The 19,292-nt window shown below is 34.7% G+C and overlaps 1 protein-coding gene across 1 annotated transcript; it reads left to right on the top strand.

The window, feature by feature from the left end:
- Positions 1–17,252: 17,252 nt before the first annotated feature.
- On the top strand, positions 17,253–18,477 carry Smp_153330 (hypothetical protein; the record flags this gene model as incomplete). The annotated part of the gene is made up of 2 exons (XM_018797610.1): positions 17,253–17,267; positions 18,349–18,477. 2 exons carry the CDS (start codon positions 17,253–17,255, stop codon positions 18,475–18,477), a joined length of 144 nt encoding a protein of 47 aa, XP_018652634.1.
- Positions 18,478–19,292: the final 815 nt, after the last annotated feature.

The raw sequence follows: 19,292 nt of genomic DNA, 5'->3' as shown, positions 1-19,292 counted from the left end.
ATCCGGAAGATACAAGTGTTTATTAACAGTTGTGTAGGCAAAATACTTCGAATCCGTTGGCCAGACACCATCAGCAGCATTCTACTGTGGGAGAGAACAAACCAGATTCCAGTGGAGGAAGAAATCAGGAAGAAGCGCTGGAAGTGGATAGGATACACATTGAAGAAATCACCCAACTGTGTCACAACGCAAGACCATGAATATACATATATATATCGAGTAACATAGAGACCAAGTGAATAATGCATGAACACAATAATAAGAAAGAAACTTCACTAAATCACAGAAGCATGAAAAATTTGAAATTTATCAAGGTCAAAAATTAATTCCCAATATAAAATGTTAATAATAATTATAATCATTGATTCAATGAAACAATTAATAACTAAGCTTAATTAAAAATATCATTACAATATTTTCATAGTTGAAATCATGAGTCAATTGAAGCTAGACCACCACGTAAAACTGGATGACCGTTTCGTCCTATTATAGGACTCCTCAGCAGTGCGCATCCACGATCCCGCACAATTACAATATTTCCCTCATCCAATAAGAAAATAAACTAGTATGTTTGTTCTAGAAATCATTGATAGATGTATAACTATGAACAAACGAGTATGTACCCTAAAAAGTAACAGTTTTACAGTTCATTGTTTCGTCCCGATGCTTAACAACTCATAGTTATGTTCTAGTTAAACTATGATCACTATGTTGAAGCATGAATATATATCTCAAACCTTTACTTACTTACTTACTCACACCTGTTACCCGTCGTCGAGGAGCATAGGCTGCTCACCAGCATTCTCCATCCAACTTTGTCCTGGGCAATCATTTCCAGTTCTTTCCAGTTAACATTCATTCTTTTCATATCTGCTTCTATTTCCCGGCGTGATACGTTCTTTGACCTTCCACTTTTCCGCTTCCCTTCACCATTCCAAGTTAGGGATTGCCTTGTAATGCGCATTGGTGATTTCCTCAATGTATGTCTTATCCACCTTCAACGTCTTTCCTAATTTCCTCTTCAGCTGGAAGCTGGTTTGTCCTCTCCTATAAAACGCTATTGCTGATAGTATCCCGCCAGTGAATGTTGAGTATTTTGTGTAGACAACTGTTTATAAATACTTGTACCTTCTTGACGACGGATGTAGTAGTTCTTCATGTTTCAGCTCCGTACAATAGGACTGTCTTGACGTTCGTATTGAAGATTATCACTTTGAAGTTGATTTCATTTCAACTATGTATTTTTAAATTAAAATAAATTAAAAATTTATGAATTAAAAGATAGATGACACTAGTCCTGTTATATCAGAGCCTGATGAAGATCTAATTGAAAAACAATATTGTTCACTTATATATGTTGTGCTAAATCACAAAATGGGAGTTTTTCAAACTCCTGAAACTCGCATTTTATTTGAAAAAAAATGACTGTATCTAAATAGACCAGGAAGAAACTTAGTTATGTTAGTAGATTAAGGGAAGAAGACCATAAAACTAAGCTGAGTGATGATTGGTGCTTGTCATTCATATGGACCTGGGATTCTGTGGACACAGATGCTTCTTGTCGCTTGCGAGAGTGAACCATCAAGTAACACAGTATAAAACATTTTCAGTCTGATATTCTAGCTGTGATCACCTTTTAGTTAGTGACACTGAGTTATGCGGGTTCAAACGCACCACCGAGAGTCAGTTCCCCTAAGGTATTGAGTATGCTTAGTGGATAAATGCCAACTACTACAAAACCTAGGTCTAAGGTCTACGATCAACTATTTTCAATCACCCACCATCTAAACATAGTGTAAATAGTATTTAGTTGCCCAGATTGGTCACCAAATTGCAACTTGCTCAATAGAATTCGACCGGTATTGAAGAGTAAAAAAAAATAATTTATTGGCTAACACTCAGTAACCAATCAATGCAAAACTAACTTACTTTAATTACTAATTATTATCGAATCTTCTCTTTTCTAAACGCTATGATAACTAGTTTTAACAGTTATGAAATATCGCACTGCTTACTCCAATATGATTTAATTTACTTCGTTTAACAAAACTCACCCACATATATATCATTTTAGAAACAGATGCTACCAAGTTAAGAGCGAAAACACCGTTGGTTGCTGGCTAAATAGCCTACAAATTAAGTGTTCGCACGCGAGGCCGAAGGTCCTAGGATCGAATCCCACGTAAAGGATCATGCGTGCGCATTGGTGAGAAATCTCATACTAGGAAGAAACGACCATCCAGCGCTTGTGGGTTTCCAATGGTATGCTTTTTACGTATCAATGCAAAGGCTGGATTTGATAGTTTCAAATAAATTAAACATTTGGTAGAAATTTAATAATAAATATATTATCAGAAGGGGTTTTTTGTGAAGATTTAGTATTTTCATAGTTGAAAGCGTGAGTCAATTGAAGCTAGACCACCATGGTGGTCAACTATGAAAATAAATATATTTTTTGTTCTATCCTAATGAATAGAAAAGTTATATTTCTGACATTTCGTGACTTAATGTAGGCCACTTCTTCAGAGTGAATAAATAGCCTACATTAAATTAACACAAGTTTAAATAGTACAAAGGAAACAATGCATGGTATTTTTGATACAATCATAATATGTCTGAATACGTCAATGTCAAATTATTCTTGGTCAAGGTGAATTTGTATGACCTGTCACTGTATTAATTTGTATGTCAGAGTGTGGGTATGAAAAATGCGTACATTTGTAATATCTAGTTGTGTGTGTGTGTAGATTGTGTGGAAAATAAATGAGGTCAAATGTGGTTGTTTGGAGAAAACAGTCTGGGTCGGATGAATATTCAGGCCCTCTTTCCTATTCAGGTCAGAGGGGTTTAGCATAAAATGAAACGCTTTGGTTACTGGCCTCTCTTTATAACTGGAATAGGTTTCCTGAATTATTTTCATATTTTTAATATCAATTTTATGATTATTAAACATAGCATGTACTACTATTGTTGATTTAACCTGTAAATTTTTCAATTCTACAGGATTATTAGGAGGTCATTTTGTGTAACTTAAGTGTTCTTTGGCACGAGTTGAGATCTCATGGGAAGACTCTCCAATGTAGAACGCACCACAATCAACACAACCTAATCTGTAGACATAATTTTGTATACACTTGAGCAGGATCGTATCTTTCATTTTGATTAAACCGTTTCTTGAAGTGTTAGTTGTCTTACAGAAAACCTTAATTTTGTACATTTTCAATATTCGTTGTAATTCTTTTGTCGTACCTTGGCGATAGGGTAAAACCACAGTACCGATCCCATACATTTCATTAGGATTGCTATTTACATACGGACAATTTTGTTTTAATATGTTCTTAATGATGTTCTTACGAAAAATTCTAAAACGTATGATGTTTATTACATTTTCTTCCACTTTTTGTTTGCCTTCTTCTGAAGTAATGATCCTAGTTGCTCTTTTGAAAAGATTCAGAGCAAGGGAAATTTTCGCACTGAATGGATATGCAGAGTTAAAATCAATATACCGATTTAAATCTGTTGGTTTTCGGTATATGACTAGATTTACACTACCAGTGGAATTATAAGCAAAGATGGATAGTGACTAGCAGTGGAATACAGGACGCGCGTCAAGTCATATTTGGGACTCGTCAGCATCCCAGAGTTGATGTTCACTCTTAATGCTTGTGAATTAAGGCTATATCGAGGCAATACGCACAGTATGCACATATGCCAATAAGAGACTGACCAGTTGCAGTCCTGAACATCAATGGGAAGTGTTATAACGTGTGCGCTCGTAATATATATGAATGTGCAATTTAGGGAGGTAGTGGATTTATTGATCGGACGCAAATGATACTTGAAATCGTACGAGCAGTCTTGAGTGCTATTCGGCCCTTCCTATCTGCCTAGCCCAGCCCGTTAAGTCCGGAGACACAAATAACAGCCTCGGAAATATGAATCATTATTTACAAACATACTGGGTTTTTATACAAACCAAAGTAATCAATAAACTGATTATAACTCAAGAATCGTATGATAATAAGTCAAGGTCAAAATAAAGCTAATGATAAGAGAAATACGAATATGAATAGTTCAGTTACTTAATAATTGTACAATAGGAAATAGGCATATTATATTGATCCATAAATAGTCCTTAGAGTTACCATTCATAATTCACCAGGGGATATAACAGGAAGATTCAAACAAACAATAATAAGTGAATTTTCCACTGGAACTCTTTTTAACTAAACAGTCTAAGAAAAATAGCTCTCTATGTTCATCTTCCTTTTCGAAAGTGAATTCGATATGTTCTCAAAAGCTTCTTTATGTGTTTGGAGAAATTTCTATGAATAGTCTCTTTATTAATGACAAATCTGTTATTTACATATCTGAGCCAGATGCGTAGTCTGATAGTGCTGGTAAAAACAAGTGACTCAGTATAGCACATAAATGACAGTGATACATTCAGACATATGATTGTACCAAAAATATCCTGCATTATTTTCTTTGTACTAAAAAACTTATTTATTTACAGTTGAAATTATGAGTAAATTGAAGCTAGACCAACCATGGAAAACCTAGAAGCATTGGATGGCCGTTTCGTCCTATTGTGGGACTCCTCAGCAGTGCGCATCCACGATCCCGCCTCACGAGATTCCAACCCAGAACCTATCAGTCTCGCGCGCGATCGCCTAACTCCTAGACCACTGAGATGGCCGGCATCCAACGGTGTTAATGTCTAACTTCAAACAATCCACGAAGTTGAGCAACCATTTCACCAATGTCTTCAGTGAGTTGATATCTCACAACAGACCTGGTTGAATTCCACTGGTCACTGCTTCTCACTAGAACTCCAGGAAATACCTTAGGAAGCCAGTCACTAATGAGTATATATATATATATATATATGTATATATATGTATACTGATTTACTTACGCCTGTTACTCCCAATGGAGCATAAGCTGCAGACCAGTACTAAATAAATACGAAGCCTAACGACACAACGTTGTTGAACAATTGTAAAGTATGCATTAAACTATTGAAGATTATGTTCATAGTTTGGTGAGTCTTACTAGTTGAACACTCGAACACTTCAGAATAAATTTACACGACAACTTGAACATAGAAGAAAAAACGCAAAATGCAAAGCCAGATATTGAAGATAAGGATTTATTTGTATCCCAAAATAAATCAAAAATGGCTTATTTACAATCAGATTAATAGTCAGATTTGTATAATTTATGTATTTGTGGAGACTATAATATTTACAAAGTTGAATTCACGAGTCAATCCAAGCTAGACCAGCATTGAAAACCTACAAGCACTAGACGGCCGTTTTGTCCTGGTATGGGAGTCATCAGCAGTGTGCACTCCGAAAATTGGTGGTAATCATGTGTTCACTAGTGACCAGATTTACGATCGATTCCATGAAGTTATACTGTCAAGCAGTGACCAGTGGAATCCAATCCATGTTGGGTGTAAGACAGTTATTCACCTCAGACAATGGATAAAGGGTTGCACAAGATCATGGACCGTTCGAAGTTGAATGTTAACGCAATTGGGTACCTGCTCAGTAGTCTAGAGGTTAAGTGTTCGCTCGCTAGACCGAAGGTTCTATGTTCGAATCCCTCGTGTGGAACCGTGGATGAACACTGGTGAGGAGTTCCATACTATGACGAAACTGCTGTTCAGTGCTTGTAGGTTTTCAATGACGGTCCAGCTTAGATTGACTCGCGAATTCGACAATGAGCACTATTTAACAATAATAATTCAAAAAATTACTGTGCGCACACATATTTACCATATTATAGAATTAAGCATCTATAACAATTCACTTATAAGCAGTACAAAAAGGATAAATGAATGACGCAAAAAAATTCAAATGATCTAACATTTAGCTTCTTTATTCATTAGCTATCGGTTTTAGTTATTCAGATTACTTTGGAATAACCAGTTTGTGAGTTTAAACGGACCACTTTATACCTGATACTATCATATTATCACCTTGACAAAATAAGATATTATACAAACATCTGAAGGAATATCTGGAGTGGGAGTAACAGGACTAAACAATACACCTGTTCAAACTTTTAGGAACCCCTTTTTTGAAACGTGTATTTATGCACACAAATTTCCCTTTTTTACGTTTATTTCAATTAACTAATTATATCTGTCAATCGCATGTACTTACAAGCTTTCATAGAACATTTACAGCCTATCATAAATTTAATTGTTGGAAAATTTAAAAGAGTCACCATAGTGTTTAGTATGTTCTCCTCCATATCTATCCTTTGGAGAAACAAGTGGTGGCTACTACCATACAGGGAATTCGATAGAATATCGTGGATAACTTTAAAAGCTTTACTTACGTCAACTTAATGTCCTGTCTACTTGATGAGAAAGAACAGAACTATTAATCACTTTTACCTTTGCTTTGTTCGACCCAGTACAAATGATGACGAACTTGCCGAGTGGTACGCCTCACATAAATAGCTCTGCAGGAGCAGTTAGACTGATAAACATATGTCAATATTATCTATTCAACGCGTATTCAAGCTGAATGTCTTTACTGATGGTTCTCATTATTTGACGATCTTAGAAAACAGCATTCCGTTTGGCTTCAATAGATATTTTCCGAACTGCTTTTCCACTATAGTGAAATGAAGTTTACTAAGTGGATTATTCATTGACTAGCAATGTTATGACAAGTTCACTAAAGATTATTTTGATAGACATATCAGTTAAACAAAATAAAAAATAAATAGAAATGGTGTCATGCAGGTATTGTGTTTATACTGTCATTGCTTATCTATAAAGCCATGTAAATATCCATCCCATGTTTAGTGTCCATTAGATGTCAAACAACCAAACTTATAAATTTTTTACACCCTTTTAAGTCTTATCTAGAGGATATTATCAGTAAATCTTGTAAAAGCTTTATCATTAGTACTAATTACAAACTTTATCAACGAGTTAATCTCAATCCAATTGTCATCAGTCATGTCAATTGTAATCAAGTTAAATTGATATATCTAATCTCTGGAGAGTGTCATCAGTTTAACGCCTCTTGGATAGCTTCATTTAGACTCCAAAAGATAAAATCTTTCTGCTGTTTTCTTTTCTTTATTATATACTAATTGGAACTAGTAATACTACGTTTGTATATTGTATATTTATAGTTTTAAGTGATTTTTATCAGTAAAATACAAATAAACAACGAACAAGGCAGTCCAGTGCTTCCAGGTTTTCCTTGATGGTCTAACTTCAATTGATTCATGCTTTCAACTATGAAAATAATTGATTGAAGTAAATGGACATTCCATGCACTATACAATGATGTCAGTTTGTTAAAAGCAGTTGGTAAAAAACAACAGACCTAGGTTCTATGTTATTTAGTATTCATCAGTAAGGCGTACTTAAAGTCATAAAGAAATTAATACTCCCTGATAGTTATACAGAATATAGCTACCTGTATTATGTTGTTTAGCGTATAAATATATGGGAGCTATAAAACATTTCACGTTAGATGAAGATAACAATGTGAAACATTAGATGAAAACTCAATGGTTTAATAGAAACGCCCTCCATCAGTCTCGAAGAATGAAAACTCTAGATTCACTGTCTGACAAAGTTGTACGAAAGCACTGGTGAGGAAACACTCGTTCATTGTTCGTTAATGAGAAATATCTTTAGATGAGTAACAATCGAATGAAGTCATCGTACATAATTCAAATCACACAGAATTGCATTGTATGTGATTATAATCTAGTCGGTTATTCAGATCATAATGCAAACTTTCTTCAAATATAGAATATTTATTTATATAAGAATATTTACAAATAGTTCAGCCTACAAGATACATTTTAAATTAACGTGTAGGACCAATGAAATGTCACTGAGCCCTAGCCAAATCATCATGCGTTTGTGTCACTGAATATCGAAAAGTTCATCAATCCTCGTCTAGGTCAAGGACAACCAAAGCGCATCAGTTAATCACACTCCATGGACTGGCCCATTCGGTGGTGGTCACGCTTTCGCTTGCACCTACTTTAACTAATATATTTCTGCGATAACTTACTTTGTATTTTACGGTCTTCAGAGCATCCATAGTACATTGATACGACGAATAGGTAATCCATGTTAGGTGATGACCGCGAAGTATGACTTCGACGTTAGCTAATGGTCACACCATTCCCGTCTAATTCGACTAGGCCCCCAACCATTCGACAGAGATCATCTACGTTGGTGATCTACAAACGTTTTTAACTATTTACCGAAAGCTATTGAGTTTAATCGAACCTTGAAGCATCAGAGAAATAATTCATTTAAATGCTATCAAAGTTACCAATGCAAACAATACACTTTAACTGTCATCATTTCTTTATTATACACTTTGAAATTACTTAAAATAATATCCACTGCTAGCCACTATCCATCTTTGCTTAAAATGCTTGTCAACTAAGGCGATTTCAAGACAATACGTACAGTATGCACATATGCCAATTAGAGACTGACCAGTTGAAGTCCTATAAACATCAATAGGAAGATCCAATCAAACAATACTAAGTAAATTTAAAATAAGTAGTTTCTTTTATTAGTTAAACAATAAATGACTGAAGGTTTTCTAATTAGAATATTAAAGAGTCATTTAGAATATATACCATGGATAGAACAGAAAGATTATTATGAGCAAAGCAGTGGAATCCAGAACGCGTGTCAAGTTCTATTTGGGACTCGTCAGATGGATGTACCTGCATCTCAGAGTTGATGTTCTTTCTGAGACTCGAAACCCAGTACCGTTCGCTTCAAACGCCACCACGTTATCCACTCAGCTACTGAGTCCTGATAGCTACTTGCTTGTGCAATCGGGTGAAGTTTAAATTCACTTGATATTGTTTGTTTGAATCTTCCCATTGATTATTAGTTTAAATTCCTTTATTAAAATTCTTCATCCAATACATGCATTTCCATGCATGCTAATGATGTGAAGTAATTCCATATCTATATAGATAAAACAAGACATACATTGTATGTATTCGAGAAAGATGTAAGGATAGAGAAAATCATTAAAATTTTAGTTATCTACATAATAATGAAACTAATAAACATTGAATATTGAAATGATTTTATTATTAAAGCTATACTGTTCAATTTGTTCCTGTTATAAACCCATCTTATAATTATTTGAATATTTTCATAGTTTAATCTGGATAATGTAATAAGAAGATGAAGATTATCAGAACTATGTGATATATTAGCGTAATACATTTCGAACAATCTGACCACACGTAATATACTTGTTAAGAACACTTATATATAAAAATAAAAGGCTTGATCGTATTGGTACAAACGACACTATTGATGATGATGTTAAGTTGTTAAACAAGACATTAATGAGGAATGGTTATCCACTTAAGCTCATAAATAGATGGAAAGTTCATGGTACAGTGAGACCTACTGTAGACCTGGTGGAAAAAAACCTGTCTACATCACCTTACCATTTAGAGGTGATTCAAATAGCCTTTTATTGAAACATAGGCTTAAATCAGTCATCAACAAAACGTATTGTGAGGTGAAGATCATTATTAAAGAAAGAACGAGGTCCATGCTTCATCCAAAACCTAAAAGAAATGAAAACGATTGTGTCACATCCAACTGCGTTTACCAATTTTAGATGTATATGTGGTCACACATACATAGGGAGGAGCAATCGTGATCTGAAAACTAGAGTGCGTGAACATGTACCAAAATAGTTGCAGAAACAAATAGAATCAAATGGATGTTTATCCATCATCCTCTATTACAGTTATCATATAACCTAAGGGTTCTTTTTACTATCCTTAAAGAAAATTCTTTATTTTCAGTAATGAATCTCGTATTAGAACAAAATGGCTATCTTGATTTGAAGTGATTACCTAATTAAAATCAGTTCATGAGACTTTTGTGACTTAATCGGTTACCACTTTAGTTGTTCTTACTTCATTCACAAGATGACAATCGACCAAATATATCTATCTTTATTGAATACATAAATATTTTCCCACTGATTCTCGTTAGGGTTGACGGATTGATATAAGTCTGATTCAAAAGTGTTTAAAAAACGTATATTCCATGGCGTCATTTAGATAGGCAAACGCAAAGAGATAGATTCACATCGAATAGGTACTTCTAGCCCACTTAAACTATTTAAATATGAATCAATTTATATGTAAAGATAAACAAAGAGTAATGTAGATTAATGAATATAGACAAACATTTATATAATGTAACCATTAATGTTACAATTATACATAAAAAGTTCAGACAAGTCTACGTAACAGATTGTATCAATCCATCATATCAATTCATGAAATGATTCTGTGTTTAAATATTCCATGTGTATATGGGTAGCTTATAAAGTAAATAATTTTCAAAGTTATACAATTCTAAATCAATCAAGACTACATTGAATTCTATTACCATACACTCAATGGCAATACAGTAACCAGTAATATATGAAATTCCAAAATCAAAATTGATTGATCACTGGGTGCTGATCAATGTCATGCGTGTCAAGTCCTTCTTAGTGTTGATCGAATGCTATCGATCAAGCTGCAATGTGGCCACTAGTCTAGATAGCTCGACACTGCGTGCACTATGTTGAGATAAGATGGTGGTTAGAGGTGGTCAACAGGAAACCCTGGACTCGGGTTTCGTGATACTTGGCACTCGTCAGCAAGGTCTACCTGTAATCTTTAGGGAACTGGTGCTCCCTGACGGATTCGATCCCGTGTCACTCAGCTTCAGAGCCAGAGACGTTACCACTGAGCTATTCGGGCCGCGACAGGCCTCCTGTAGGACCGAGATGTAATCACAATTGATTGATCACTGGGTGGTAATCAATGTCATGCGTGTCAAAAAATTTGTTGAATAGGGAGATAAGAATAGGAAATAGACTAAGGATGTAATTTTGAGATGGTGGAGAAGATTTGTAACTCCGGTGGATGATTTTGTGCTGATGATATCGTTCAGAAGGACGATGAAAGCTCCACGACAAAATCATCCAGCTCAGAGAACAAAACTCCATTAAAATAAGGATGTAATATGTGGTTGAGCTTGTATTGTGATGACTATATCAAGCCATTCAGCACAAGATGCAAATATGCCAACCAAGACTGGTCAAAATTCAAGCCTAATGAGAAGTTAAAAATAAATTTTAGTTTAAAAGAATTGTTCTGGAAATCGGTTAAAGTTCTAATAAAGACTGTGAAGCATTTACTTTGATTGATAACTAAGTTGAAATCAGTGTTACGCTTGTCCTTATCCTTTAGTACTGATCAGGTTCTATCGATCAAGTTGTAATCTGGTCTTTATAAAAAATTACTCAACGTTACGTACATTAAGTTTTGATGTTAGTTAGTTGGTTTAAATGTAGTCTGTAGTAATCCCTAGAGCTAAGTTCCTCGATTGATGGCACTCTTCACCAAGGCATACCTGCAAACTTGAGAGAACTGATAAATCCCAATCGACATCACCCCAGTTTCACAGTCTCCGACATTAACATTAAATTATTCAGGAAGTGATTGATTTCCCTAAAAGACTTATCATCAAGATGGTATACAATAATCGCCTTTGGATTTTAGCATATCTATCAAAAGGCTGTTCAGTAAATAACCGTTATTCACCATGTATTTATTCACATTATTCAAAGCGGTCTCCAACTTATCAATGTATTCTTTACGATAAACGTTTATGGAATTCTTATAATGAGGGAAAAAAAGTAGACTGCCGTTTTTCCAAGAAATCGTGAGGTTATAACTAGTTATAGAATTACAGCTACTTGATGAGATGAATAAGAAGTGGAACTATATAGAAGTCAAACTGTTCTTTTATCAATTATCTCATAAATTATAATATAAAGTTAAGTTGTAAAGATGTAACTAAAAATTTAACAATAAATTACTCAGAAGGGGTTTTGTGGAGATTTCAGTATATTCATAGTTGAAATCATGAGTCAATTGAAGCTAGACCACCATATGCTCACTAGTAACTGACTTCAAGAGATATTTCCTTGAGTTCTAGTGGGAAGCAGTGACCAGTGGAGTTCAACCAAGTCTGTTGTAGAGGTATCAACTCACTGAAGACAACTGGTGAACTGTTGCTCAATTTTGTGGATTGGTTGAAGTTAGACATTAACACCGTTGGATGCTGGCCAGCTCAGTGGTCTAGAGGCTAAGTGCTTTGGTGTGAGACTGGTAGGTACTGGGTTCGAATCTCACGAGTGCGGGATCGTGGATGCGCACTGCTGAGGAGTCCCATACCTGGACAAAACGGCCATCCAGTGCTCGCAGGTTTTCCATGGTGATCTAGCTTCAATTGACTCGTGATTTCAACTATGAAAATAAATTACTCATTTTTATGTAAGATATACTTTGCATAAAAGAAACTTAAACTAGTAGCATAGTTCATTATAGTTATTATGCATAGAGCATGAATAATGCTTGCTTGAATATCTGGGCTACCTATTCTTGTCATCTAGATATTTCAACAAGTTATCTGTTACCTTGTTCGTTCTAACAGATCATTATGTCAAAGAGCTGAATCTCAGAGACATCGTGATGGTTGGCTATATGCATCGAAAAGGATGAACCTTATTCAAATGTCAATTCCTGAACTGCTAACATCTAACTGACGACCACTCAATATTTATCGCAAAGATCGATCAAGAAATAAAAAAAGGAAACATGTTGATATACCTCATGCTGAGAATTCTATATTGTATCAAAAATACCATATTGAATAGGGCTAATAATAATAATGACAAAGGAATAATAAACTATATTCATTTCCTTAGTATTGTTTGTTTGAATCTTCCCAATTGATGTCCAGGACTGCAACTGGTCAGTCTCTAATAGGCATATGTACATACTATGCGTATTGCCTCGATAAAGCCTTAATACACAAGCATTGTAAGCAAAGATGGATAGTGGCTAGCAGTTGAACCAAGGATGCGCGTCAAGTCCTATTTGGGACTCGTCAGATGGATGTACCTGCATCTCAGAGTTGATGTTCACTCTAGGACTCGAACGCAGTACCTTTCGCTTCAAACAGTACTGGGTTCGAGTCCCAGAGTGAACATCAACTGTCAGATTCAGGCACATACAGCTGACAAGTTCTAAATAGGACTTGACGCGCGTCCTGGATTCCATTGCTAGCTACTCTCCATCTATGCTTATATATTCATTTCCATTTTGGTAAATTTCAACTTTCTTTTAAATAGAATAATAAATTGTAACAAAATTCTTTTTTAAAAACATTCTGTTCATGTATGAATTATGTAAATGTCACTCCTGTTTATTAATGATCATTATTGAAAGGAAACCGAAAAACGTTATATACTTTAACCAGTTTTAAAAGTTTCTCTTTCAAATGTTGGCTTGAATAACTAATGGTTAAAAGATATTCATTTCTTATTATTTAAGATATACAACGTTGTAGTGTGGTATGGGTTGCTTATATCCATATAAGTAGTATATAATGATGGTCAGGCAGAGAATGTATTTCAGTAGAACATCGATAAGGAAAGAACGGGAACGAAATGCAATTGGTATGAAAATGCATAAACAATAATAATTGGAGACGATGGACTGATATTTGTAGAAGGAATGGTCAAGATTGAGACAATTGATTGATAGTTTACAAAGTAACTATTTACTATATGGTTCTCATATCTTAGTGAGATAGTCTATAATTTTCGTGTCTAATGCATTCTAATGCATTATCACCCACTCACCTTATTGTTCACTACAGTAGTTACCTTAATCCATATAGATTATCAACCAATACATTAGATTGTTGAGTGTGATACGGCGCAAAATTCTTCAGTATATTTTCAAACACAAGTATCAACTATTAACGATCAGAAAGTGCTCACTCCATAAATGCATGATTGTTTGTATCAATCACATAAACTCCTGTTATCTTATGATTAACACTCAATGATAATTCATAGCAGATACTTTGAAATGCTTGAAGATGGTTAGATATATAAAGTATTGGTGGAAGGCTCTATGATCTAAAGACTATGAACTTTCAGTTTGATCTAAAGATTCTTGATTCGATATTCTATAGTAAGGTTGTTAATGTTCATCACTGAGAAGATTTATACTTAGATAAAACAGCTAATCAGTACCTCATGGTTTTCAATAGTTATATAACTAAGTTCATTTCGTGATATACAATTATTATTTTAACACATAAATATTGGTGCAAAGAAGCACCAGATATAAATGTGCCGCACAAATCTCATTTGATTTGTGTGAGGGCTGTGATACTGCCTAAGTGCCCAAACTGAAGCAGGTGGTTTTCTTAGAGGGCCACACCCGGAGTCTTTGACCTAAAGATCTGATCCACAAGGAAGTGGAGCATCGTAAAGAGATACAGTCCCATGTTAGCCGGCGACTAACGATTGATTTATGCGCCATTTGTTCCATCAGGATACTGGAGCCCATGTGCACCATTGGTTTGGAATCAGTGTTTTCCAACTCCCCTAGGTGGACTTTCCGTTTCCACCAACCTGGTTAAAGCACCGGACATTCGCTTTTCGTCCTCTCAATTTCGTGAATAACAGCCGTGGTGCGAGAAGTCAGTGAGTAGGACTTCCCTGGTAGAGGCTATATACGTGTGACCATGTGAGAGTATTTCGAGAGGGATAGCGGACTCTTCCCACTTTCGGTCGTACTAAAGCATTTGGGAACTTAAATTGACGAATAAATTGTTATATTATCAATTCAAGAACAATGTCTATTATTTAGATTATCGTTTGTTTTTTTCTCATTCGATCAAGATAATTTATAAACGAGACAGTAAACACTACTTTTACAAAAAAAAAGGTAAAAACAATAAATATTTCCATTTTATTTAGTTGATAACAAGTACCGCTTACCGATTACGTAAAACAATATTGTCTCCTATTAATAATAATAATAGAATACAATTTGAAAATTGTTTATATTGTAACATTCTGATTAATTGAGTTAAATGTTATTAGTTACTTTCTTGCATGTTCACACGTTTTCAAGGTTTTATTAGCAATAATACTAGTGATGTTATTACGTAACTGGTCTAGTATAAGGATAGCTCAGTTGGTAAACTCAAGGAAGCTTCAAGAAGCCCAGAAATAGCCGAAGACATTCCATCCAATCACTGCTAGAGGAACATTCTGGAATGTCGACGTGTAGCCTTCCTATTGGATGAATAAAAAGTACCCACTATGAACCTATTGGCTGTCCGAAATGATGATTTACTTTCAGCTAAAAACTATAAATACATGAGATTTTTTACTACATTTGACACTGCGTTGGGAATAACATTCTCACTTACTAGTCTTCTGTCTTCTCTCATTTTGCGACTTGGGAGGGTTCCAGCGTTCGAGTGCTCAAGTATTACTCGACATACTAAGAATCTAAGTTTGAGATATGACATCTAGTATTATCATTGAAGCCCTATAAAGATTTAATACTAATGAGTTATGTAACTGTCTTGACTGACAGTCATACAAATCTGAATGGTTACACAATAATGGAGATAGGATAAAATCTATCAAAAAGACAATCCGATTGAAATAAAATTGGTCGCATTGAAAAAGAGAACTTTACTTCATTGATATAACTTTGCTGATAAAGGTTGTAGAACAAATACTGTTTACACCAGATTGCATTGTAATGAGTAGATTGAGCTGTACTATTCGGGTTATAAATTTTAAGCTTGAGTAGTGTCTGATTCTCCTACAAGTGGGATTGAGCCGTACTGCTCGGGTTAAGCCTGAGAGATGTCTGGCTCTCCTGCGAAACATTCATCGAATCATGATCTCAATCAAAAAATTAACAATTTCTACAACCCAATACTGATAAAGAGTAGAATAACCTATTGAGATTGAGAAACAGATGGAATAAGGCAATTGTAAAGCAGGGTCAAAGTAGGTACGCTTGTTTAATTAACAAAGCTTGGCTAATAGAGTTGTAAAAAAAATATTACATTCATAACTATGCCCTATGTTACCTGAAGCATTAACTACAAATCTTAAAACACTCACGTATGTCATACGAGTGTTGCTCTGTTCCATTTCAGTTTCCCTTAAACTAGATTGAAATTTGTGAGTTATATTTGTCACAAACTGATCTAAATCAGAGTTCTATTGAAAACCAAGGAGCACTGGTAAACTCTTTCTTCTTGTCATGACACTCCTACCCAAAATTCCTTAAAGTTTTTATTCAAACGTCCTTTCATTAGAACCACTGGCTCAGAACCTTATGATAAAATTTCAACTCCTATTAATTAGCAACATAGAGTGATGTTCATTAGTGACAACTGTTTCACTGCTTATGTTGGACTCTGCTAGTCACTATTTCATGATATGACTTTAAGAGCATCTTGAAGTAAGCCATTAGTTAACTGACTTTTACAGTTTAGTTGAAGAGGTTTAGTCAATGTTCGTTTATTCTGTAAGTCGTAGTTTAAAAGTACCACTACTTCATCTTTTTTTACAGGGTTTACAAAATTCAATGTTATTTCCGTCAGAAAAACACTAGTTTTCCTGTTAACCATGTTTAGTCTATTCTTAAGGTATTCAGCTTTAAAACAGCAGGCGGACTGATTCTGCTCATGATATTCAAACTCTCGTTAACGTGCATGATAATCTGAAGTAACCGAATAGCATAATAACCAGGTTAGCTAGTGTCTATTGTTGACTACATCCTATAACCTAACATCTAAATATACTTCATGCGATGTCAAGTCACTGGCCATATTGCAACTTGATTGACAGAATTTGTTTAGCACTAAAAGAATAGGCAAACATAATATTAAATTCACTTGGTATTGTTTGTTTGAATCTTCCCATTGATGTTTAGGACTGTAACTGGTCAGTCTCTTATCGGTATATGTGCATACTGTGCGTATTGCCTCGATATAGCCTAAATTCACAATCATTATAAGCAAAGATGGATAACGCAATGGCGTTTGAAGCGAACGGCACTGAGTTCGAGTCCTAGAGTGAACATCAACTCTGAGATGCAGGTACATTCAGCTGACGAAATCCAAATAGGACGAAACGCGCGTCCTGAATTCCACTGCTAGTCACTATCCACCTTTGCTTATAAACACAGTATTAGTCAATATTCATGAGTTAGTCAGCGTAAGCTGTTTATCCATGTTTTAAAATCCATTCAACATTGTCATGAGATACAGTTCAATAGAGAATAAAGCAAACCAAGAAATACCTTATATCATCATGTCACAAAAACAGGTAATTAACGAAAAAGAAGCAACATAAAACTGCCGGAAAAAGAACTAAGAATATCTAATTTTTGTTAATAAGCTTTAAAGTGGTGATTGGTGATAGTCGACAAGAAATCCTAGACTAATTTACATTTTTCCCAATGACTTTTGGTATTATTTCATCTGTTGTCCGTACTTTTAGTTCACTTAATATATTACATAATCCGAAGCCACTTTTGGTCGCCATACAGAGATGTTGCATCAGAGTTTCTTATCTTCTTAAATAACAAACTTCACCTAAACTTTAGACTTTCCAGAATTTTTCATCACCATGGAGATAGATGTTGATTTTTTGCATGTCAGCAGTTAGGTCTATCAAATCTATATAAATTCCCCCACTTGTCTGTTATGTTATGCTATAAATACTGTTATTTCATAAGACTCTTTTATTACTTAAGTAAGTAACGAAGGAAACTTTTTTATCTCCATTAGTTAAAGGTTCAGTTCATTTATTGATGATTAATTGTTGTTACGTAATTCAATGACTCTTGTATTGGACTTATGAAACTTTGTTAATTTGTTTCCTAAAACATATCATACGTTTTCTTCTTTTTACTTTAAATTCTATGATGCAAATATGGGGACTGTAGTATTCTTTTGGTTATTCTTTCTTCTATATAGTTGAAATCATGGGTCAGTTGAAGCTAGACCTCCATAGAAAACGTGGAAGCATTCGACGGCCGTTTCGTCCTATTGTGGGACTCCTCAGCAACATCTAGTCTCACGAGATTCCAACACAGAAACTATCAGTCTCGTGCGCGAATGCTTAACCTCTAGACCACTGAACTGGCCGGCATCCAACGGCGTTAATGTCTAACTTTAACCAACCCACTAAATTTCTTCATTTTGAAAATATGTGTGTGGTAAAGTTTCAGTTAAGTTAACAAATACACATCACATTCATTTACTGAATTACAATTGTTCCCTTCTTTATTGATCAATGAAAATATTCTTTATCAATACGTAATTGATAATTTATTAAGAAACCTATTTCCACAAATGTTTTCTGTTAATTACAACCAATAAATATTGAAAACAAAGATGGAAAGTGGCTAGCAGTGGAATCCAGGACACGCGTCAACTTCTATTTGGGACTCGTCAGTTGGATGTACCTGCATCTCAGAGTTGATGTTCATTATGGGACTCGAACACAGTACCTTTCGATTCAAACGCCATAGCATTATTCACTTACCTACTAAGTCCTGATAACCACTTGATTGCAGTCGTAAACATCAATGGGAAGATTCAACCAAACAATACCAATTGAAAGTAAATTTATGTTTTATTCTTCAGAATTGGTTCTTATTATTATGCTACCATTTAACTTATCTTATTACATAGCTCTTTGATCATGATCATCTCAACTATTTTATTCATTATTCAATGGTTGATTCAAACAAAATATTTTTCAATTCAATTATCAATATGAGAACTTTGTATTTAGTTTTCCTAGTTTGTTTATTTGAATTATTAACTAACTTGATAATTATAATAACAATAATTCTAATAATAATGATAATAATAATAATAATCATACGTACACACACACCGGACAATTCGTATTGTCAATATAAATATGAATATTTTATTGTATGGTTCACTAGATATCATGTATGAAATGAAGTATTATGTAATGTGATTATCACCATTACGATTGAAATATGTATTCAATTGAATGTATACACATATTAGATACCTTTATTTTCATATAACTCTATCAAATTTTAATAGTTGAGATCATGAATCAATTGAAGCTAGACTAACTATAGAAAACCTGCAAGCACTGGAAGGCCATTTCGTCCTATTATGGAATTCCTCAGCAGTGCGAATCCACGATTCCGCCTCACGAGATTCCAACTCAGGACCTATCGGTCTCACGTGTGAACGCCTAACCTCTAGAACACTGAGCTGGTATCCAACGGCGTCTTTTTCTAACTTCCATCGATCTACAAAATTGAGCGACACATCCACCATTGTCTTCAGTGAGTTCCTA

This window comes from Schistosoma mansoni, chromosome 5 (genome assembly GCF_000237925.1).
Source record: "Schistosoma mansoni strain Puerto Rico chromosome 5, complete genome".
In the NCBI taxonomy this organism is placed as follows: domain Eukaryota; kingdom Metazoa; phylum Platyhelminthes; class Trematoda; order Strigeidida; family Schistosomatidae; genus Schistosoma; species Schistosoma mansoni.
This window is presented reverse-complemented; position numbering and strand designations above follow the sequence as displayed.